The following is a 24,825-nucleotide window of genomic DNA, read 5'->3' on the forward strand; positions in this document are numbered from 1 at the left end:
TAGGTAGTGGGCAGACATCCAGGTGGAAACGTTCTGGAGGCAGGAGAAGATACGAGCCTGAAGGAAGGGGGAGAGATGGGGAGGAGATGACATTCCAGTGCAGATTTCTCTCAATTTAAAACTGAGACTGGACTTCCCTGTTTAGATATCTTTGATTTCAATCTAGGAGAAAGTGGTAGAAAGATCAAATAATTTTGTAGGGTAGGAACTAGTGGGCGTGGTTGTATTTAAAAAGTGGAGGAGGAGAGAGAAGATGATCCTAAAGATTTTTCCTTTCCTGTCCGGAAAAGAAAGTCCTTATTTAATATGTCTAAAATTATAAGGTTGCTTTACAGGTTCTCAAAATAGAGCATACCAGATTGGCATAATTTGTTTTGGTGTTTTGTAACCTAGGGGAAAAAATAGTGCGATGGGCATTATGAAGCTTCTCTCTGGTCCAAATTGTGCATGACTTATGCTTTAGCACCCCAATGGATTTCTGTATTATTTTTAAGCTCAGAACAGTGACTGTCTGTAGAGTACAACAGGTCTTAAACCTGTTTACACTATGTGTGAGTGTTTTCTACCTATATATCCAAAAGGAAGAGTTCATGTACAAGGCAATAGAACAAACTGCAGTAGAATATGTGGTCACTTCAAAGGGTTTGTGTATAGACTTGTGCTGCAGTAACAGCTTCCCAGAGGTAAGTCAAGGGACTGAAACTGCAGAGAAAGAAAGTATATGCTTCTTTCTAAAAACGTTGCTAAGAATCGTCTTTTATTGTAGTGCTTATGATTTCAAGTAGAGATAAGACAAATTAGCAGTTCCCCAACCTAGTGTGAATAGCAGCCCTCTTTTCTTTGAAACATATTTTTAAGTAGTCTCACCCCTTCTGAATACCTCTCCCTACCTTGGAACTCTTCCCAGAGCACACTGCTCAGGACCTCTTGGATTGTTATACTTTAGCCTGGGTCCCTGGATCCCTGGATTCTATTTCCCGGTGCAGGTGAATTCTCTCACCTTCACTCCCTCGGTCTCTTCATTTCCCAGAAACGTTGTTATACTTTTAAAATGGGAAGGGTTGCAGATAGTTTTTGACTTCAGAAAACTCTGGTCACATTTTGCATGTTATCCCAAAGGAGGAAATAGATTTAGCAAATGTCTCCTATTCATAATATCCTGGCTGGATTATTGTGTCAGCCTTCTCTCTGTTCTCCCTTCCTCCTATCTCTCCCTGCTCCAGTCTATTGTTCATTGTGCTGCTCGGCTCATCTTCCTGCAGAAACGCTCTGGGCATGTCACTTCCCTTCTTAAAAACCTCCAGTGGTTGCCTATGAACCTCTGCACGCAACAAAAACTTCTCACTCTAGGCTTCAAGGCTCTCCATCACCTTGAGATGCCCCCTCCTACCACTCCTCCCTTCTCTCTTTCTACTGCCCACCATGCACACTCTGCTCCTCTGCTGCCCACCACCTCACCATTCCCCATTCTTGCCTATCCCGCCGTTGACCCCTGGGCCAAGTCCTCCCGCTATCCTGGAATGCACTCTCTCCTGACCTCTGCCAAACTAATTTGCTTCCCCTTCAAAACCCTACTGAGAGCTCACCTCCTTCAAGAGGCCTTCCCAGACTGAGCTTCCCCTTTTCCCTCTGCTCCCTCTGCTCCCCCTCTACCCCCCTTCACCTCGCCTCAGCTAAACCCTCTTTTCCCCTCTTTCCCTCTGCTCCTTCCTCTCTCCCTTCTCCTCCCCTCAGCACTGTACTCATCCGCTCAACTGTATATATTTTCATTACCCTATTTATTTTGTTAATGAGATTTACATCACCTTGATTCTATTATTTTGTTAATGAGATATACATCACCTTGATTCTATTTATTTGCTATTGTTTTAATGAGATGTTCATCCCCTTGATTCTATTTATTGCTGTTGTGTTTGTCTATCTCCCCTGATTAGATTTTCCCCGATTAGACTGTAAGCCTGTCAGAGGGAGGACTGTCGTGATCTGTTACTGATTTGTATATTCCAAGCGCTTAGTACAGTGCTCTGCACATAGTAAGCACTCAATAAATACTATTGAATGAATGAATGAAGTTTACATGGCTTTTTTTTTCTTTTTTGAGTAAATTATCATTTTTCCCAGCTGAAAGCTAGTTTTCTTAGCATCTCTGGGAGAAAGTCTTAATGTTGAGAATTGTGAATTATGAAAAGATTACCTCTACTTGAAGAAGCACCACGGCGTAGGGAAAAGATCCTGGGCCTAGGAGTCAGGAAACTAAGGTTCTAATCCCAGTTCTGCCACTTGCTTGCTGTATGACCTTGAGTGAGTCACCTCTGTGTGTCTTAGTTACGTCATCGGTAAAAAGGGGTTAAAATACCTGTTCTCCCTTGACTGTGATCCTTCCTGGTGTGGGACAGGTACTGTGAATGGTCTGCTCATACTGTATCTACTCCCTGCTTCGGAGAGTGCTTGGTACATAGTAAGCACTTAAATATGGTAGTAATTATAATTATTACATTTTTTCTGTTTTTTTATTGTTATTAAAGTTGCCTTTCCCCTAAATCCATTTTATATCCAGTGCTCTTAATGACAGAATTGGTAGCTAACTTTATAGTCAATTTTAAATTTTTTATTAGTGTTATGATTTTATTATGAAGGTAGAGTATTATTGAGATAGATTGGACACAGTTTCCTGTCGTGCATTGTGCTTACAATCTGCCTCATCCCAGCCTACTACTTTAAGTGTTTTCTCCAAATGTTGCTTCTTTCTCACAAGGAGAAATGGTGACTTACCCAAAGTCATATCATCCACCAAACATTTGGCCTACATTGTTGGAAATATTAAATTTGTATTTTTTTGTGATGTAAAACTGTTTGTTTTTACTGACAGATTTCCCATCATCTGAATGCAGGATTTGGGATTAATTTGAAAAGTGATATGGGGCTTATGGATAAATGATCTCATTCTAGTAGGTAATTTAATTTAGAAGAATTTATTAATTTATTTTTCTGAAGACGGCTTATAATTTGCTCTCTTTCCGGCTTTGAGATTCAGAAGCACCAGAAGTGTTCCCCCTTATTATCACAGATACCATTTGGAGATTCAACAACAATTTATCTGTATGGAAGAAAAGCAGTCAGCCTTTTAATGGATATAAACATAACGGGAATGTCAGATAGTTTAAAAAAATCCCAAGTGTGTTTCATTACCCATCAGTGAAAAGTATCAGATAACTTGTTGCAATAAACTCAGGTGCAGGTTCTGCTGCTGCCTTATTCTCCTCCACCCCCCACCCTTCCCCTCCCTGCCTGCAAAAAACAAAAGCAAGTAGGTGACTCAGTTGCTGATGAAACAGTAGCAGCATTCAGGAACACCCAAGTGTTTGAGCAGCCCTACTTAGAGACGTGCTGCTTGCCCTAAACTGGGGAAAAGCTACAAAAGGCACCTTAAGAAATACCTGCTTCAAATTCAGAAGCAGCTCACTGATTGTTCACCTACCACTACCCTCTGAGTAGGATCTTATCATCTATCCCATCATTTTTGAGAAGCTTTGTGGACTAGTGGAAAGAACATGTGCATGTGCATGAAAGTCAGAAGACCAGGGATCTAGTCCGGACCCTACCATTTACTTGTTAAAACACTTATGTTCAAGCGTTTAGAACAGTGCTTGGCACATAGTAAGGGCTTAACACATGCCATCATAATTATTATTATTCTCTTTGCCTCAGTTTCCTCATTTGTAAAATGGTGCTTCAGTATCTGTCTCCTTTCTACATAGGCAAAGAATACCATTACTGTTATACCATCCACCAAATCGTTTGCAGAATGACTTTTAGAAATAGTTTAATTGGCCAGAAAACAGCAATTATGGGGAATAGCTCAGCAGCAAAGGAAAAGAAGAATATTTGATTTCTATTCATTTCAGTTATTATTTAGACTCTGCAGTTCAATTAAATTCTTCAGTTGGCCACTTTAAGACTGGTTTGCCGTAACTCAATAGCCCAAGCTGACAGAACTCTCAAATCTAGCATCCTTATTTAGCATTGGAAGAGGGAAAGGCCCACTCTCTCCAGAATCTTTGGTATTTGGATCAGATATTACCAGTAAGAGTTTTTACTAATCTCTTCTAAGACTGCTTTCAAAAGTTAAATACCCACAAGTCATCAGTGATTTGCAGGGAAGGCTTCTCCCACTGATTGCTCTGCTAAATGATGCCCAAAAACTCCTCCAGTGTTTCTTCTGACACAGTTATTGGAAAGACAGATTCCTTATGTCCTGGATCAGACCACCCCCAAAGAAGGGTTTCTCCTTTGGGGAAAGCGTGTTCCTTTCCGAGAGCAGTGTCACCAGACATTTAGGTCTCATAATTGTGTGTTGGAGTTGATTTTTTTACTATTTTACTGGCATTCATTGTATAAAGTGCTTACTATGTTGCCAGGCACTGTACTGAGCACTGGGAGAAATCCAAGATAATGGTGGAATCAATTAATCATATTTATTGAGCACCTCATGTGTGCATAACACTGAACTAAGCTTCTGGGAGAGTGTAGTACAACCAAATTTGCAGAAATGTTCTCTCCCCCAACAAGCTTACAGTTTGTTAAACTCCACTGCTTAGAATCATGCTTGACACATTGAAAGCGCCCAACAAATGCCATCATCTACAGGGGAAACAGGCATTAATATGAATAAATAGGTAATTTGTAATATCTAATTTAAAGATATGTACATAAATGCTGTGGAGTTGGGGTAAATATCATGTGTCCAACCAAAAGTCACCAGTTTGAAGTGAATGGATGATGCAGAAGGGAGAGCGAGGTGGGGAAAAGAGGATTTAATCGGGGAAAGCCTGGGAGGAGATGACCTTAATAATGCGTTGAAGGTCGAGAAAATGGTGGTCTGGCATATATGGATGAGGAGGAAGTTTGCATTCCCTTCTTCATCACCCTGACTTGTTTCCTTTGTTCTTCCTTTCTCCCAGCCCCATAGCACTTATTTGTAATTTTATTTATTTGTTTTCATGTCTGTCTCTCCGTTTCTAGATGAACGTGTTGCAGGGAGGGACTATGTATGGATATTTTTATATTTTACTCTCCCAAGCACTTACTGCTGTTCTCTATGCAAAGTAAGTGCTCAGTAAATATGAATGAATGAGTGAGAGTGAGTGAGTGAGTGAGTGAAAGAGAGAGAGAGAGAGAGAGAAAGGGGTTGGCAGCGAGAGAGGTGAGATAGGGGCACAGTGAGTAAGTTGCCCTAGAAAGGCCGAGTATGTGGGTTGAGCTATTGTAGCAGATTAGTGAGTTGAGGTAGGATGGCATGAGCCAATTCAGTTATTTGAAAGTCAACGATGATGATTTACTCTTTGGTTTTTTTGTTGAATCACTGGAGTTTTTTGAGGAATGGGGAAACATGGCCTGAACGTTTTTGTTGATAAATGATTCTTGTAGCAGAGTGAGGTATGGATTAGAGCGGGGAGAGACAAGCTGGGAGGTCAGCAGAAGGCAGATGCAGTAGTCACAGTGGGATAGGATAAGTGTTTGGATCAATATGGTAGCAGTTTGTATGGAGAGGAAGGGGTTGGTTGTAGTTATGTTGTGAACGTGGAAACAACAGGATTTGGTGACAGATTGAGTATGTGGGTGGAATGAACAAGATGAGTTGAGGACAATGCCAAAATTTTGGGCTTGGGAGGTAGAGGGTGGTGGTATGTTCAGTGTTGGGAAGATGAAGGAGACAGGATTTGGATGGGAAGGTAAGGAGTTCAGTTTTAAGCATGTTTAATTCCTATTTAGACTGTGAGCACCGTTGTCAGACAGGGTTCATGTCTGACCTGATTATCCTTGATCTATTCCAGTGCTTAGGTCAGTGATTGGCACATTGTAACCGCCTAACAGACAACGCAATTATTTTAGATTCATGCTTTTGGCACCTCTGCTTCTAATTATTTTGTTCTCTGGCAATCCAGTCTTTCCTTCACAAAGCATGAAGAATCATCTTCTTCAAAGATTATCTGGATTATGCTTATCCCACTCAGAAATTTCCCATGGTTCCAGGTTATTGCATCAAATCTAGACCCCTGCTTTTTACTTTAGGACCCTCCACCAATTGACCCTCCCTTATTTTTCCTCATTATCCCATTACAACTCTGGTTTTGTTGTATACTCCAGCTAAGTAAAGTTGTTTGTTGTAATTTGCACATGAGCAACATGGCGTAATAGGTAGAGCACGGGCCAAGGAATCAGAAGACCATGGGTTCTAATCCCGGTTCCGTTAACTTCTCTGTGCCTCAGTTACCTCATCTATAAAATGGGGATTAAAACTGTGAGCCCCACATGGGACAACCTGATTACCTTGTATCCCCCAGCGCTTAGAACAGTGCTTTGCACATAGTAAGCGCTTAACAAATACCACCATTTTTTTTTTGCTGTGTGGCCTTGGGCAAGTCACGTCGCTTCTCTGTATCCCAGTTCCCACATCTGTAAAATGAGGATTGAGACTGTGAGGTTCACATGGGACAGGGTCTTTGTCCAACCCAATTTGCTTGTATCCATCCCAGCACTTAGAATAGTGCCTGGTACATAGTAAGCACTTAACGAATATCATAATTTTTATCATTATTATTGTCATCAGTATTATTATCATTATTACTCATTTCATTCTTCCTGTCAAATAAATCTCTTCCTCTACTCCTCTTGGCCAAACCATGGTTCTCAATTCAGGTCTTCCATGAAGTTTGCCCCAATTAACAACACCTACCTATTTCAATCTCTTGTCTTCAGCTCCATATATTGCTTCAATCAATGGTTTTTATTGAGCTCCTAACATTGGTAGGGCACCATACCAAGAGCAGTAGAATGAATTCTTAGACATTATCCTTGGCCTCAAAAAACTTATTAAACTAGCCACAGAGGCAAACTCTAAAATAAGTTTCAGATGGAAAGATTCAATAGAATAAAGAAATGAGTTACATACATACTTTTGCCTAATGTAGAGGGGACAGGCCTGGGAGTCAAAGGACCTGAGTTCTCAGTCACTTACCTGTGACCTAGGACAAGTCACTTATTTATGTTTCAGTTTTCTCACCTGTAAAATGAACATTAAATACTTTTTCTTCCTCCCCTTAAACTGTGAGTCCGAGGTGGGGAGGGACTTTGCCTTATCTGATTACATTTTGTTTCCCCCAGTGCTTAGTACAGTCATTCACACATGGTAAATTTTTAACACATACCACAATTACCATTTTTCTGTGTACTTAAGTGTTATGGGCTGGTGAGTTCTTAATTGCTAGGTGGTATAGAACTTAGCAGCGTGGCTCAGTGGAAAGAGCACTGGCTTGGAAGTCAGAGGTCATGGGTTTGAAATCCGACTCTACCTCTTGTCAGCTGTGTGATTGTGGGCAAGTCACTTAACTTCTCTGTGCCTCAGTTACGTCATCTGCAAAATGGGGATTAAAACTGTGAGCCCCACATGGGACAACCTGATCACCCTGTATCTCCCCCAGCGCTTAGAATACTGCTCTGCACATAGTAAGTGCTGAACAAATACCAACATAATTATTCTGAAATGGCATTTGAGGGAGTATAAAGTAGGGAGAGTAGAAATTAATTGGGTTAGGATTCCTGAACGAGATGTGATTTTAGAAGGGCTTTTAAGATACGAAAAGGAGTGATCTATTATATGTGGAGTGAGGGAAATCCAGACAGTAGGAAAGGTATGACTAGGTTGGTGGCGAGACAGCTCATTGTTGTTAGGGAACATGTGTACCAAATCTGTTATATTGTACTTGCTCAAAGGCTAAATACAGTGCTCTGCACACATGAAGCACAATAAACCCATTGGTTTCTTGAGAGAAGAGACCAAAACACAATAAGCAAGATTGCTTTGGAGGATTGAAGAGTATGATCTAGGGTATAGTGGGAAAAGGGCAGGGACATAGTGGGGAGAAAAATGCGTGGCTGCTTTACTGCCAGTGGTACAATGCCTCTTCTGAAGAGATTGGAGATTTTTAAGGAGGGGCAGAGATGTGTGAAGAAAGAAGATTTAGAAAAATGTTGCAGACAGTAGAGTGAGAGAAACGATCTGGGCATGTCACTCCCCTTCTTAAACAATTCCAGTGGTTGCCTATCAACCTCCGCTCTAAACAAAAACTTCTCACTCTAGGCTTCAAGGCTCTACATCACCTTGCCCCTTCCTACCTCTCTTCCCTTCTCTCTTTCTACTGCCCACCCCGCACGCTCCGCTCCTCGCCGTCCCTTGGTCTCGCCTATCCCGCCATCGACCCCTGGGCCACATCCTCCCGCGGTCCTGGAACGCCCTCCTTCCTCACCTCAGCCAAACTGATTCTCTTTCCCTCTTCAAAACCCTACTTAAAACTCACCTCCTCCAAGAGGCCTTCCCAGACTGAGCTCCTCTTCTCCCTCTACTCCCTCTACCACCCCCCTTCACCTCTCCACAGCTTAACCCTCTTCTCCCCCCATTTCCCTCTGCTCCTCCCCCTCTCCTTTCCCATCCCCTCAGCACTGTACTCCTCTGCTCAACTGTATATATTTTCATTACCCTATTTATTTTGTTAAATTTATTTTGTGGGACAATTTGATTACCCTGTGTCTCCCCCAGTGCTTAGAACAGTGCTCTGCACATAGTAAGCACTTAACAAATATCAACATTATTATTATTATTATTAGATTTTTTATTTCCATGAACAAGATGGTGGCAGTGGTAGCTGGACTGTTAAAAAGCTTTAAGAGGCAGCAATAATAACACCAGAGATCCCATGTGGGGCAACTGCTTCAGACCCCCGCTTAAAAGGGGAGAGTAGTGACCCCATCCTCTCCCTTTTCCTCCCTGTGGGAAGTCCAGGATGGCACCAGAAGAAAGGTACTCTGAGCCCTCCGCCCCGGCCCTGCCCCCTCTCCTTCCCTTAAACAGAGGCCTAAGATAGAGCCAGAAAAAAAGACCACTGCCACCCACCACCCACCAGGCAAGCCACTTAGCAAGTGCTTAGTTCAGTGCTTGGCACACATTAGGTGTTCGATAAATACAAGCCAATGAAGCACAGTGCCAAAAAACTGAAAAAAAGAGTGTCTCTGCCTCCCACTAAAGCGGTCATGGGATCCCTGCATTGGAGGTAAGGGATCCTGAGCCTTCAGGCGAAGTTTGAGGCAAGGACCTAAAGAAGCAGGACAGAGACTCACTAAGGTGTTACCAACATGTCAGCAGCCCCCACATCAAGAACTAAGAACTCAATAGCTGCTGCTCCGACATTCACTCCTTCAGAGGCTTTAATGACTCACTGCTGCAGCAGAGAACTTGTGGATTCCCCTTAGCCAGGAGCTGCTCAGTGCTTCCCTTATGGAGGAATAAGCCCCAGCTCTGTGGGTCAGTCATTCAATAGTATTTATTGAGCGCTTACTATGTGTGGAGCACTGTACTGAGCGCTTGGAATGTACAAATCGGTAACAGAGACAGTCCCTGCCCTTTGATGGGCTTACAGTCTAATCGGGGGAGACAGACAAAAACAATGGCAATAAATAGAATCAAGGGGAAGAACATCTCATTAAAACAATAGCAAATAAATAGAATCAGGGTGATGTACAACTCATTAACAAAATAAATAGGGTAGTGAAGATATATACAGTTGAGCAGACGAGTAGAGTGCTGAGGGGATGGGACGGGAGAGGGGGAGAAGTAGAGGGAAAGAGGGGAAAAGAGGGCTTAGCTGAGGGGAGGTGAAGAGGGAGTAGAAGGAGAGCAGAGTGAGAAGGGGAGCTCAGTCTGGGAAGGCCTCTTGGAGGAAGTGACCTTTAAGTAGGGTTTTGAAGAGGGGAAGAGAATTAGTTTGGCAGAGGTGAGGAGAGAGGACATTCCAGGACTATGGGAGGACGTGGCCCAGGGGTCGGCGGCGGGATATGCGAGAATGGGATGGTGAGGAGGTGGGCGGCAGAGGAGCAGAGCTTGCGGGGTGGGCAGTGGAAAGAGATAAGGGAAGAGAGGTAGGAAGGGGCAAGGTGATGGAGAGCCTTGAAGCCTAGAGTGAGAAGTTTTTGTTTTGTGTGGAGATTGATAGGCAACCAGTGGAGGTTTTTAAGAAGGGGAGTGACATGCTCAGAGCGTTTCTGCGTGAAGATGAGCCGGGCAGCAGAGTGAAGAATAGACTGGAGCGGGGAGAGACAGGAGAAAGGGAGATCAGAGAGCAGGCTGACACAGTAGTCTAGCCGCGATATAACAAGAGCCTGTAGCAGTAAGGTAGCCATTTGGGTGGAGAGGAAAGGGCGGTTCTTGGTGATATTATAAAGGTGAGACCGGTGTGTTTTGCTGATGGATTGGATGTGTGGGCTGAACAAGCAAGCCAAGTCAAAGATGACACCGAGGTTGTGGGCCTGAGAGACGGGAAGGATGGTGGTACCATCCACGGTGATATGGAAGTCTGGGAGAGGACCGGGCTTGGGAGGGAAGATGAGGAGCTCAGTCTTGCTCATGTTGAGTTTTAGGTGGTGGGCCGACATCCAGGTGGAGTCATCCTGGAGGCAGGAGAAAATGCGAGCCTGAAAGGAGGGGGAGAGGACAGGGGCAGAGATGTAGATCTGCGTGTCATCTGGGAAGAGATGATAGTCAAAGCCATGAGAGCGAATGAGTTCACCAAGGGAGTGAGTGTACATGGAGAACAGAAGAGGGCCAAGAACTGACCCTTGAGGAACTCCAACAGTTAAAGAATCAGAGGGAGTGGGGGCGCCTGTGAAGGAGATCGAGAATGACCGGCCAGAGAGATAAGAGGAGAACCAGGAGAGGACGGAGTCCGTGAAGCCAAGGTGAGATAAGGTGTGGAGGAGGAGGGGATGGTTGACATTGTCAAAGGCAGCAGAGAGGTCAAGGAGGATTAGAATAGAGTAGGAGCCATTGGATTTGTCAAGAAAGAGGTCATGGGTGACCTTAGAGAGAGCAGTCTTGGTAGAGTGGAGGGGACGGAAGCCAAATTGGAGGGGGTCCAGGAGAGAATGGGAGTTAAGGAATTCTAAGCAGCTAGTGTAGACGACTCGTTCTAGGATCTTGGAAAGGAAGGGTAGTAGGGAGATAGGGATATAACTGGAAGGGGAAGTGGGGTGGAGAGAGGGCTTTTTTAGGCTGGGGAGACATGGGCATGTTTGAAGGCAGAGGGGAAGGAGCCATTGGAGATCGAGTGGTTAAAAATACAAGTTAAGGAAAGGAGGAGGGCAGGGGTGATGGTTTTCATAAGGTGAGCGGGAATGGGGTCCGAGGAGCAGGTGGAGGGGGTGGCACTTGTGAGGAGTGAGGAGATCTCCTCTGAGGATGCTGAAGGAATGGATGGGAAAGTAGGGGAGAGGGTTGGTGGGGAGGAGGGGATTGGGTCAGGGGTGATTTTGGGGAGCTCAGACCTGATTGTGTTGATTTTTGTGATGAAGTAGGTGGCCAGATCACTGGGGGTGAGAGATGGGGGAGGGGGAGGCACAGGGGGCCTAAGGAGAGAGTTAAAGGTCCAGAACAATTGGCGGGGTGACGGGCATCGGTGTCAATAAGGGAGGAGACGAAGTTTTGCCTGGCGGAGGAGAGGGCAGAGTTAAGGCAGGAAAGGATAAATTTGAAATGTATGAGGTTGGCTTGGTGCTTGGACTTTTGCCAGCAGTGCTCGGCAGCTCGAGCATAGGAGGTGGACAGAGGAGGTGATCCAGGGCTGTGGGTTAGTGGAGCAAGAGCGGTGGAGGGAAAGGGGAGCGAGAGAGTTGAGATGAGTAGAGAGGGTGGAGTTGAGAGTGGTGACCTGATCATCAGGAGAGGGAAGTGAGGACGGGGGGCAAGATGCTTTTGGAAAGACGGATGGGATCAAGAGAGTGGAGGTCTCTGTGGGGGAGTAGCAAAGATTTGCAGGGGGAGGGAGTGTGAGAGATGAGGCAGGTGAGAAGGTTATGGTCAGAGAGAGGGATTTCAGAGTTGGTGAGGGAGGAGATAGTGCAGCGGTAGGAGATGAAGAGAACGAGGGTGTGACCGAGTCGGTGAGTGGGCGCGGTATGGTGGAGCAGGAGGTTGGCAGAGTCGAGGAGGGATAGCAGGCGGGTGGCAGAGGAGTCATCGGGTACATCCATGTGGATGTTGAAGTCTCCGAGGATCAGAGTGGGCAGAGAGAAGGAAAGAAGGAAGGTGAGGAAGGGGTCTAGGTGGTTGAAGAAGTTGGAGGTTGGACCAGGAGGGCAGTAGATGACAGCAACAAACCTTGAAGGCTAGAGTAAGAAGTTTTATAGAAAGATGTATATGTAAAGTTTATGTAGAAAGATGATCCAGGCAACGGTGAAATATGGCCCGGAGTGAGAGACAGAAGGTTGGGAGATCAGCAAGGAGGCTGATGCAGTGATATAAGCAGAAAAGGATGAGTGATTGTATTAATGTAATTAACATTGTATTAATTAGTAGAGAGGCATCGTGGCTCAAAGGAAAGAGCCTGAGCTTGGGAGTCAGAGGTCATTGGTTTGAATCCTGTCTCTGCCACTTGCCATCTGTATGACTTTGGGCAAGTCACTTCACTTCTCTGTGCCTCAGTTACCTCATCTGTAAAATGGGGATTAAAAACTGTGAGCCCCACATGGAACGGCCTGATTGCCTTGTATTCACCCCAGTGCTTAGTACAGTGCTTTGCACATAGTAAGCTCTTAATAAATACTACCATTTATTTTATTTTATTTTTAATGTGGTAGCAGTGTGGATGGAGAGGAAAGTTCTTAATTTAGCTGTGCTGTTCACGTGAGACCAACAGATGAATTGAACATATGAGTGAGGAGATAAGGATAATGCCAAAGTTTTGGGCCTGTGAGACAGGAAGGGCAGTGGTACTGTCTACAGTGATGGGAAAATCAAGGAGAGGACAGGGTTTGGGTGGGAAAATAAGGAGCTCTGTTTTGGATATGTTAAGTTTGAGGTGACAGAACATTTATTTTATCCTATTTATTGAGTGCTTAGAGAAGCAGCGTTGCTCAGTGGAAAGAGCCTGATCTTGGGAGTCAGAGGTCATGGGTTCAAAATCCGGCTCTGCCACTTGTCAGCTGTGTGACTGTGGGAAAGTCACAACTTCTCTTTGCCTCAGTTCCCTCATCTGTAATATGGGGATTAACCGTGAGCCTCGCGTGGGACAGCCTGATCACCCTGTATTTACCCCAGTGCCTAGAACAGTGCTCTGCACACAGCAAACACTTAACAAGTACCAACATTATTATTACTGTGTAGAGACAGCTGGAGAGCAGAAGGAAATGTGAGCCTGGAGAGAGGGAGAGAGATCAGGAGAGGAGATATAGATCTGGGTATCACCTGTGTAGAGATGGAAGGTGAAGCCATTGAAGGCAGTTGGGAAGAAGCCACTGGTGAGTGAAGTGTTGAAAATAGCTGTTGGAGGGGGAAGAATGGAGGGGGAGAGAGTTCTGAAAATGGCGAAGGAATGGGGTCTGATGTGCATGTGGAGTGGGTGGCATTTTAGAGAAGGCAGGAGATCTCCTCTAGAGATCTTGCTAAGAAGGATGGGAAAGTTGAAGAGTGGGCTGGAATGGGGAGGGAGAGAGCATGGCCAGGGGTGATTTTAGAGTGTGCATACCTGATGGTGTTAAACTTCTTAAAGTAAATGGTCAGGTAATTGGGGACAGGGATGGGAGGAGGTGGGGGAATAGGGTGCCTAAGGATGGGGTTAAATGTATGGACCAACTGGCAAGGGCAATGGATATGAGTGTCAGTAGGGAAGAGATATAGTTTTGCCGGGCAGAGGAGAGGACACAATTAAAGCATGCAAGGACAAACTTCAGGTGGACAACTGTTGGCCTGATATCTAGATTTCTGCCAGCAAAGTTGAGGCTTGAATACAAGAGTACAGGAGGTGGACTGTGTAGGTGATCCAGGGCTGTGGGTTGGTGATGAAAGATCAAGGAAAGGATAGGGGAATGAGTAGAGATGATTAGATGAGATGAGAAACAATGCAGCCTAATGGATAGAGCACGGGCTCTATAAATAACTTGCTCAGGGAATGGTAGGGATGTGTTGGTATTTGTTAAGCGTTTACTATGTGCCGAGCACTGTTCTAAGCGCTGGGGTAGACACAGGGGAATCAGGTTGTCCCACATGGGGCTCACAGTCTTAATCCCCATTTTACAGATGAGGGAACTGAGGCACCGAGAAGTTGTGACTTGCCCAAAGTCACACAGCTGGCAAATGGCAGAGCCGAGGTTCGAACCCATGACCTCTGACTCCAAAGCCCGTGCTCTTTCCAGTGAGCCACGCATAAGATGATTACTATAGGGAGTTGTGGGGATTCGGGAGGGTTTTCTTGCTGGGGTAGACATGAGCATTTTTGAAAGAAGTGGAGAAGGAGCCACTGTAAAATGAACAGTTGAAGATAGCTATTTGGGGGGGCGGAAGGGAGGGGCAAGTGTTTTGATAAGGTGAGAAGGGATGAGATCGTATGGGCAGGTGGAGAGGATCTGGACTTTGAGAGAAGACAGATCTTCTTTTGAGGAACTGCCTTCCAAACTTCTTTAAATTTAATGTCCTGTTCCCGCCGACCCCTCAAAATTAACATGCTCAAAACAGTACTCTTCATCTTCCCACCAAACATGTCTTCCCCTGGACTTTTCTCTCATTATATACAGCACCACCATCTTTCCCATCTCCCAAGCCTGTAACTTTGGCATTTTGCCCAAGTCTCATCTCTTTCATTCAACTTACATATTCAGTTTGTCACCAAATCCTGTCAGGTCTACCTTCACAACATCAATAAAATTTATCCTTTCCTCTCCATCCGAATTAGTACCATATAGATCCAAGCACTTGTCCTGTTACATCTTGATTATTGTATTAACTCTATGCTGACCTCCCTGCCTCCTCTCTCCCCACTATAGTTCATACTTTATTGTTTGGATTACTTTTCCAAAAGAAGTTAAGTCCATGTCTCCCCACTCAGGAATCTCCAGTAGTCTCTCATTCATTGCCACATCAAACAAATCCCTTACCATTGACTTTAAAGTACACAGTCGCTTTGCTTTTGTACTTTGCTGATTTTGTACTACACCCAGCATGCTCACTTTGCTCCTCCGATGCTAACCTATTTACTGTACCTCAGTTTTATTTATCTCACTGCCCACCCCTCAACCTACATCCTGCCTCTGTCCTGGAATTCCCCCTCCCCACTTTAAAAGCCTTATTAAAATCATATATCCTCATCTTGCTCCTTCTCCTCCTGCCCTTCTTTCTCTTCCTTCTCCTCCATGAATCCTTCCCCAACAAAGTCCTCTTTCCCCCTACTCCTCTCTGTTGCCTTTATACTTGGATTTATACACTTTATTCACATACAGAACTTATGTATATATCCATAATTCACTATCTAAAGAGCTGTCTCCCCCTCTAAGCTCACTGTGGGTAGGGAATATGTGCACCAACTGTGGTGTACTGTACTCTCACAAGCACTTAAGGTGTTTTGTTCATAGTAAGGGCTCAATAAATACCAATGGTTAATTGATTTTATGCCTCTGAGATTGTGTGTCTTCTCATTCCTTAGTTTTGTTTTGTTTTGCTTCTTTTGCAAAAATAAAAGGCAGGTGGTATATTAGATGTGATTTGGCATAGTGGAAAGAGAATGAGACATGGAGTCAGATCTCATACTTCAATCCCACCTTGATCATTTGTCTGCAGTGTGACCTGGGGCAAGTTACTTAGCCTCTCTGGACCTCAGTTTCCTTAACTGTACAATGGGGTTATAATATTCCTTTTTAATTGTGAACTCCTTAGGGAGTAGGGCTGTGTCTGATCTTATTGTCTTGTTTTTGTCATCATGCTTATCACAGTGCTAGACACCTAGTAGGGGTATAGTAAACAGTGACATTATGATTATCCTTAGATTGTAACTTTAAGTGCCAATTGGTGGTAAGGGTGATCTAGAAGCTGTGCCATATTCTTTTGTAGTTCTGCAGTCTTGTATGACTAGGAAATAGTATGTGTGTCTGACTAGCTGTGACAGTGTGTTGATGAAATTAAATAAAGCCCAGCTGTTTCTTTAGCAGAATTGTACTAGAGAATTAGTGATGAGGTCAGAAGAGGTCAAGTAGCATTTCCTGGTAGTAAGGAGGGCCTGGGTTCTAGTCTTGGCTCTTTCACTATCTGCTGTGTGACTTTGGGCAAATCACTTCACCTCTCTGTGCCATGGTTGCCTCATATGTGAAATTGGGATAAAGACTGAGTCCCACATGGGACAGTGACTGTCCAACCTGATTTGCCTATATTACTTACACATAGCAAGTGCTTAACAAAAATCAAAATTATCATTATTAATATATTATTAGATAAGAGTTGAAGGTGTAGACTAGACAGAGGTAAGAAGTGTGCAGGGAGCTCTTCGTCTTCTAAGGATCAGAAAGGTCAGCGATTCAGGTCAATCAGTGATATTTGTTGAATGCTTACTATGTGCAGAGCACTGAACTAGGCACTCGGAGAGTACAGTACAACAGAATTGGGAATTAGCCCCTATCCACAAGGTGTTTGTAGATCCATAGGGGACTGAAGGTGTCGTAGTGTATCTCAGGCCTGTTATTCTTCTTACCGGTTCTCCCCCGGGATAGACAGCCTCAGGAGAAAAGTGTTCATTTGTTTGCCTTCCTAATGAAACTTGCTTTCTTTTAGCCCAAGTGGTGGAAAAAGGGAAGATGGGCTAAGATAGTTTACTTCCTTTTGTTCCATGTCCTCACAAAGTCCAGCTGCTTCCTAAACCCTTGACAAACTATGTAACTAATGCACATGTTTTACCAAGCACCTTAGTACAGGGCTCTACACTCAATAAATGCCATTGATTGATTGCTTATTTTGGCCTCTTTAAAAAATACTGGTGGATATTTAGCCTCCTTCTTCTCTTTAATTCCAGGGAAGAGGAACTGCAACTGCAGTTTTGTGACATCAAATTCATTTAGCAGCTTGTGAGGTTTGGATCTGTCTTCCATTAACATTTTATTGTCAGCAGTAATGAGTATGGGGAAGGTTGCTCAGAATGGTGGAAGTTCACAGAACGTCAAATCCCCAGCAAAATCTTCGGGGCAGAATCGAATTGGCAGGAGAAATCAGGTAAGCAATTGTGCATATTTCGAAAAGGTGAATGTTGAGATCAGAGAAATGTGATAAACACTGAGAAGAATGACTTCCCTTTGAGTCTTTGTTTTCTAAAGCAGGATCTGGTTCTCAGTAGTTATTAATCTTCCTCCCCCATTCATTTCCCACACACCTGGTTCTGTCATGGTCTTTCGTTATATTACTTTGGGTAAACATCTTTTGTTGGTGCAGATATTAGTGACAGTTTGCTATACATCTCCAAATGGGATTTCCATTAATTTAGTCTTCACATTTTCTTTCAAATTTGTGACGAGCCACAGTCAGGTCAAGAGCATTAGTTAGATTCAGTGAAATGGGTGAGAGTTTTTCAGGACAGTTTCCTTGGTCTTCCCTGGCCTCTAGCCACAGAAATGAAAAATGCTTAATTTGCAAGTTGTTTCCCTATTGCCATGTCTAGTAGCCACAGCTGTACAGCCTTAGCATATGCTACAGGTTGGTTTTGGAGAAGCCTAATGGTGGAGGTAGCCATCCTTATTGATGTTCCTGCTATTTTGGGATCAAGAAAGAGCAAGAGAAAGAAAATAGTAAGAGATTAAGGAGGAGTCTTGTGGTATAGAAGTGCACTGGAGGATATATGAATCTTTGATAGGCAGGTATTAAACCTTTGAAATCTTTTTAAAACTTTATTTTAGATAATATTTATATTGATAAGTAGCATCGATTGATTGATATTACAGAGCGCTGAAACCTGTAATATCATTGATAGGGTGCCGGGTACAGACGGCCTAGAGGCTTAGTCTGCTTGGTTTATTTTTAGCATAATAGAGCATTACTTTGCTACTCTCTGTCTTCTTCTTTAGGATAGAAAAGAGGAGATAGTTAATGAATATCCAAGACTGTAATAAATAGGAAGTAATCTTATATGTTTCCATTTGTACTTGTAGAGGAAAGTTAAACAAAAATTCTTCAACCGTGTTTTTTTCTAATAGTATTTGTTAAACCCTTATTATTTGGCAGACACTGAAATAAGAGCTGGAGTAGATACAAATTGATCAGGTTGGATACAGTCCCCGTCCAATATGGGACACACAATCACAATATGTATTTTATAGATAAGGTAACTGAGGCACAGAGAAGTTAAGGGAATTGCCCGAAGTCACACATCAGTCAAGTGTCAGAGCTGGGATTAGGACCCAGGCCCTTCTGATTTCCAGACCCGTATGGTGTTTGTTATTCACTCTTTCAAAGTATTGTTAAGTAAAAGTTGAAATTGGTAACCATTATAAAAGCAACACTTAGACCTTGCTCCATTTGCTTCCAGGGTGGTACAAGGCCAGAGACAGAAGATATAAGGTGTATGTTTCTGGACTTCCTGTTTGCTTATAGTATTTAGTCCCAACTACCCACCCACTAATGCTCAGAATGGGGAAACTGAAGGAGGCTGCAAAAGTTTAAGACCTTAGTTTAATGATAATTGGAATTGTGGCGATTGTGAACTGCTTATTTTGGCCTCACAGGCTGAGCAGAAGGAAAAATATGTATTGACTCCATTTTTTTATGGTGGAAGAAACTAAGGCACAGACCAATTAAATAATTTTCCCACGATGTCACAGCATGTAAGTAACAGCGCTGGGATTAGATCCCACGTCTTCTGACTCTGTAACCTGTGTTCTTTCCTCCAGGACAAACTGCCTCTCCATAGTGGTCTGTAATCACATAGAAATTTCCCCATTGTGACCTAGTTATGACTTCTTCTGTGCTGTCATAACGGCCTGTACAGGCCCTGGTAGCTGTGGAACAGGGGAGGAAATGATAGTTGAAGCTGTGGGAACAAATGAGTTCAAGGGAATGAGTATAGATGGAGAACAGAAGAGTGCAAAGAACTGACCCTTGAGGAACAGTTACAGTTAGTGGATGGAAGGAGGAGGAGGAACCCTTGAAGGAGACCGAGAATGAACGGCCAGAGAGATGAGGAGGAGCAGGAGAGGACCAAATGTGTGAAAGCAAGGTTGAATTCCGTGTTGAGGAGAAGGGGATGGTCGACAGTGTCAAAGGCAGCTGAGAGGTCGAGGAGGATTAGGATAGAGTCCTACCTGCTAATTTAATCTTTCAGATGAGGAAGTCCTCTGTAACAGCATGGCTCTAATAGTACCAATTAAGTTCTAGAGATGCATAATGCATGACTTTTTTTTTTCAGTCTGAGGCAGGTATAGCAGAATTCACTCTGTGAACCACTTTGATCCTGTTTTGTGGTATGCAACCTGTCCTTTGCCAGCCCCCCAAAAAGTTTGGATTTTAATTAATAACAAACTCAAGAGTCAATATTAATCAGCTCCCTGGAGTTATATAATATGTCTGGTCGTACTTCAAGGGGAAACAGATGGGCTAGAATTGCATCTTTAGTCTGATTTTTAAAATTTAATTTGAAGGCTGATAATTTCAGAAAATGCCAAAGAGATTAAACACCATCCAGTCTGTCAGCACTGACCTCAGTGTAGTAACCCTGTCAAGTTAGCCCTTACCTGAGTGGTTAGCCTTCTGTCAGGTTAAGTGGGGCTGCTGCAGCACTTATTGCAGTGCAGAATATCATTTTTTAGGCTGGCGGGCAGTTGGGTGGGGTTAGAAAAGATTAAATCTCTGTAAAGTTGGAGGGTGCAAGAGATGTGGTGAAGCACTACCAGAGAGGTATTCTGTTTGCTTTTATCTGAGAGGGGAATAGAGGAAACCACTGCCAACATTTCAACCACTGCAAGGTAGTTCTTCAGGCACAGCAGTGCAGAGGCTGCAGTTTGGACAAGTGACTCAGCCTCACAAGTGACCATTTGAAATTCTGTGTAAGAGTCCCAGGTCTGCATTTTAGACCCATTTGTAAGAGTCTTCGTTAAGAAGAGAAGTGCCACTGGTGCTTTGTCTCCTGGGCAAGAAAGAGGAAAGCACTTTGAATCCATCCAGGAAGCCTTCAGGGTTTGGGGAAGCAGCGTGGCTTATTGGGAAGAGCACGGACTTAGGAGTTAGAGGTCATGGGTTTGAATCCCGGATCTGCCACTTGTCAGCTGTGTGACTGTGGACAAGTCACTTAACTTCTCTGTGCCTCAGTTACCTCATCTGTAAAATGGGAATTAAGACTCTGAGCCTCATGTGGGACAATCTGGTTACCCTGTATTTCCCCCAGCGATTAGAACAGTGCTCTGCACATAGTAAGCGCTTAACAAATAATAACATTATTATTATTATTATTGGAGAGCAGTTACTGTTGCTTTTGTCACTTCAATCAATCAATCAGTGGTATTTATTGAGCACTTAAAATGTGCATTGCACTGTTCTTTGTGTTTGGGAACACAATACACAATAAATTACTTACAGAAATTCACTTTTGAAGGGGGAGGGGAGAGAGGAAATTAGTGGGAAGCTTTTCAAGGTTCAGATGTAAGCTCCAGTGCGCATGGACAATTCCCTTCTTTGTCTGTACTTCCCAAGTGCATAATACAATGTTTTGCACCATTGGGCACTCAATAAATAGTTACTTTTCTGTTTTTGAATTGGACAAATGAACAGTTGTAGTCATGATTCGCGTAACTGTAGGCATCCATTTACAGTAATACTGTCTCTCTCTTCCTATCCAATAACCCAGACAGAATCTGGCATGATTAGATCCTAGACAGAAAAACACCTGCAGGGGCCTTCCAGTCCTCGCTCATGAGATCTTAGTGTTCTGTGAGAGGTTCTCCTTCGTGATTGGAAAGGAATCTGGTCCGCCAACATAAAACCCAAGGGTCCTGATTCCCTTGACAGTCACTTCTAATCTTTGTTTCTTTGGTCAGCAATGCACTTCTTTTTCTGTTTCTTTCAGTCATTCATTCAGTTGTATTTATTGAGCAGTTATAGTTCATTCATTTTCATTCAGTAGTATTGAGTATTGAGCACTTACTATGTGCAGAGCACCGTACTAAGTGCTTAGAATGTACAATTCAGAAACAGACAATTCCTGCCCATAGATGGGCTTACAATCTAATCGGGGGAGACAGACAAAAACAATAGCAATAAGTAGAATCAAGGGGATGTACATCCCATTAACAAAATAAGTAGAGTAATAAAAATATATACAAATGAGCTGATGAGCACAGTGCTGAGGGAAGGGGAAGGGAGAAGGGAAGGAGCAAAGGGAAAGGGGGTGAAAAGGGGCTTAGCTGAGGGGAGGTGAAGGGGGGGCAGACAGGCAGCAGAGGGAGCAGAGGGAAAAGGGGAAGCTCAATCTGGGAAGGCTTCTTGGAGGAGGTGAGCTCTCAGTAGGGATTTGAAGAGGGGAAGAGAGTTTGGCGTAGGTGAGGAGGGAGGACATTCCAGGACACTGGGAGGACGTGGGCCAGGGATCGACAGGATAGGCAAGAACAGGGAACTTGAGGAGGTGGGCGGCAGGGGAGCAGAGCGTACGGCGTGGGCAGCAGAAAGAAGGGAGGAGAGGTAGGAGCAACAAAGTGACGGAAAGCCTTGAAGCCTAGAGTGAGAAGTTTTCTGCAGGAAGATGATCTGGGCAGCGGAATGGAGAATAGACTGGAGCAGGGAGCAACAGGAGGAAGGGAGATCTGAGAGAAGGCTGACAGAATAATCCAGCTGGGATATTATGAGAGCCTGTACCAGTAAGATAGCCGTTCGGGTGGAGAGGAAAGGGCGAATCTTGGTGATATTATAAAGGTGAGACCATCAGGCCTTGGTGACGGATTGGATGTGTGGGGTGAAAGAGCTGAGTCAAGGATGACACCAAGAACCTTGAGAGACGGGAAGGGTGGTCATACCATACACCGTGATAGGGAAGCCAGGAAGAGGACAGGGTTGGGAAGGGAAGATAAGGAGCTCAGTTTTGGACATGTTGGGTTTTGGGTGGCGGGCAGACATCCAGGTGGAGACATCCTGGAGGCAGGAGGAGATATGAGCCTGAAGGGAGGGGGAGAGAACAGGGGCAGAGAGGGATGATAGTTGAAGCTGTGGGAGCAAATGAGTTCACTAAGGGAGTGAGTGTAGATGGACAACAAAAGAGGGCCAAGAGCTGACCCTTGAGGAACCGCTACAGTTAGAGGATGGGAGGGGAGAAGGAGCCTGTCAAGGAGACTGAGAATGACTGGCCAGAGAGAGAAGAGGAGAACCAGGAGAGGACGGAGTCCATGAAGCCAAGGTGAGATAAGGTGTGGAGGAGAAGGGGATGGTCTACAGTGTCAAAAGCAGTTGAAAGGTCGAGGAGGATTAGGACAGAGTAGGAGCCATTGGATTTGGCAAGAAGTTGGGTAACCTTTGAGAGAGCAGTCTCGGTAGAGTGGAGGGGACAGAAGCCAGAGAGGAGGGGGTCCAGGAGAGATTTGGAGTTAAGGAATTGTAGGCAGCGAGTGTAGATGACTCATTCTAGGAGCTTGGAAAGGAAGGGTAGTAGGGAGATAGGGCAATATCTGGAAAGCGAAGTGGGGTCGAGAAAGAGAGTTTTTTTAGAATGGGCATGTTTGAAGGCAGAGGGGAAGAAGCCATGAGTGTGAGTGGTTAAAAACAGAAGTTAAGGGGGGGAGGAGGGAAGGGGCGATGGATTTTATAAGGTGAGTGGGAATGGGGTTTGAAGCACAGGTGTAGGGGGTGGCACTTGCGAGGGGGGGGGGGATCTCTGAGGATAGTGCAGAGAAGGATGGGAAAGTAGGGGAGAGGGTTGGGAGGTAGGGGGAGGCAGAAGGGGGAGGGATGACTTTGGGGAGCTCAGACCTGATTGTGTTAATTTTCCTGATGAAGTAGGTGGCCAGATCGTTGAGGGTGAGGGATGGGGGAGGGGGTGGAGCAGGGGGCCTGAGGAGAGAATTAAAGGTCCGGAACAATTGGCGGGGGTGACGGGCATGGGTGTTGATGAGGGAAGAAAAGAAGTTTTGCCTGGCGGAGCAGAGAGCAGAGTTAAGGTAGGAAAGGATAAATTTAAAATGGGTAAGGTTGGCTTGGTGCTTGGACCTTTGCCAGCAGGTCTCAGCAGCTCGAGCATAAGAGTGAGGGAGGGAGACAGAGGCAGAGACCCAGGGCTGTGGGTTAATGAACCGAGAGCAGTGGACGGAAAGGGGGGCGAGTCAGTTGAGATGAGTAGAGAGGGTGGAGTTGAGGGTGGTGACCTGATCATTGAGAGTGGGAAGAGAGGACAGGGAGGCAAGGTGGGGAGAGATGCTTTTGGAGAGATGGGTGGGTTCAAGAGAGCGGAGGTCTCTGTGGGGGAGAAATACAGATTTGCAGGGGGAGAAAGTGTGAGAGAGGAGGCAGGTGAGAAAGTTATGGGCTAAGAGAGGGATTTCATAGTTGGTGAGAGAGGAGATAGGGAAGCAGTAGGAGATGGTGAGATCAATGGTGTGAGCAGGTTGGTGAGTGGGCGAGGTGGTGTGGAGCAGGAGGTTGGCAGAGTCGAGGAGTGATAGCAGGTGGCCAGCAGAGGAGTCACCGGGTGCATCCATGTGGATGTTGAAGTCTCCAAGGATCAGAGTGGGCAGAGAGAAGGTAGGTGAGAAAGGAGTCAAGGTGGTTGAAGAAGTTGGAGGAGGGACCAGGAGGGCAGTAGATGACGGCGATAAGTATCTGGAGGGAGTGGTAAGTATCTGGAGGGAGGGCGAATGATATGGGTTTCAAAGAAAGGGAAGTAGAGGGAAGACGGGGAGGGATAGTGTGGAAGCGGCATCGGAGTGAGAGAAGGAAGCCGACGCCTCCTCCCTTTCCAGTGAGTCTGGGGGAGTGGGAGGAGAGGCTTCACACTTATAGTGTGAAGCGCACTGTACTAAATGCTTGGGAGAATACAGTACAACAATAAACAGACACGTTCCCTGCCCACAAGAAGCTTACAATCTAGAGTTAGGGAGAAAGACATTAATATATAGAAATTACAGATATGTACATAAGTGCTGTGAGGCCAGGAATGGGTAGGAACAAAGAGAGCAAGTCAGGGAGACGCAGAAGGAAGTGGGAGAAGAGGAAAGAGGGGTATTAGTCTGGGAAGGCCTCGTGGTGGAGACAGGCCATCAATAAGACTTCGAAGGAGAGGACAATAATTGTTAGATTTGAGGAGGGAGGGCATTCCAGGCCAGAGGGAGTTCGTGGACCAAGGTTCGCGGTGAGATAGGCGAGCTAAAAGAGTATGGACTGGGTTGTAGAAGGAGAAATAGGGAGGTGAGTTAGGAAGCGACCAAGTGATGGAAACAGGTGGCTCTGTTTCGGGTGGCACTTGAGGCAGTATAGTGAATTAATTAGGGAGTTGCTGTTTAACTTTGGTTAACATTACCCTATTTATTTTGTTAATGAAATGTACATCTATTTAGTTGCCATTGTTTTTACGAGATGTTCTTCCCCTTGACTCTATTGCCATTGTTCTAGTCTGTCCGTCTCCCCCGATTAGACTGTAAGCCCCTCACACGGCAGGGACTGTCTCTATCTGTTGCTGACTTGTTCATTCCAAGAGTACAGTGCTCTGCACATAGTAAGCGATCAATAAATACTATTGAATGAATTAGTCATTCCACTTAGTGCTTCAGTTTCTCGCTCTGTTAAATGATTTGTGTCATGTCTTATTTTTGAAGGTTAACAGGACAATGATTGTAATGTCTCTTGGTCATCTTAGAGATGGGCATTAAATAATTAGTCATTCCTCTTTGTGCCTCAGTTTCTCTGTTAAACAAATCATGGCTTCTTTTTGAAGGTTAATGGGACAATGATTGTAAAGTCTCTTGTTCATCTCAGAGGTGGGCATTAAATAATTGAAAGGGAAG

At 44.6% G+C, this 24,825-nt stretch overlaps 1 protein-coding gene across 6 annotated transcripts in view; it reads left to right on the forward strand.

The window, feature by feature from the left end:
- LOC114808660 (ras-responsive element-binding protein 1) overlaps positions 1 to 24,825 on the forward strand; it is a 205,919-nt gene that overhangs the window by 83,407 nt on the left and 97,687 nt on the right. For 5 of the 6 annotated variants that reach the window (XR_005659696.1, XM_039910969.1, XM_039910971.1 and 2 more), the window contains exon 4: positions 16,878 to 17,074. The exons of the other annotated variant lie outside the window; for it this stretch is intronic. Coding sequence is in view for 4 of the 5 variants with exons in the window: in XM_039910969.1 (XP_039766903.1) it covers positions 16,976 to 17,074 (99 nt within the window). In the remaining variant the exon portion in view is untranslated. The remainder of the gene's footprint in view (positions 1 to 16,877; positions 17,075 to 24,825) is intronic. 6 annotated transcript variants of the gene reach the window in all.

Source organism: Ornithorhynchus anatinus, chromosome Y2, assembly GCF_004115215.2.
Source record: "Ornithorhynchus anatinus isolate Pmale09 chromosome Y2, mOrnAna1.pri.v4, whole genome shotgun sequence".
Taxonomy (NCBI): Eukaryota; Metazoa; Chordata; class Mammalia; order Monotremata; family Ornithorhynchidae; genus Ornithorhynchus; species Ornithorhynchus anatinus.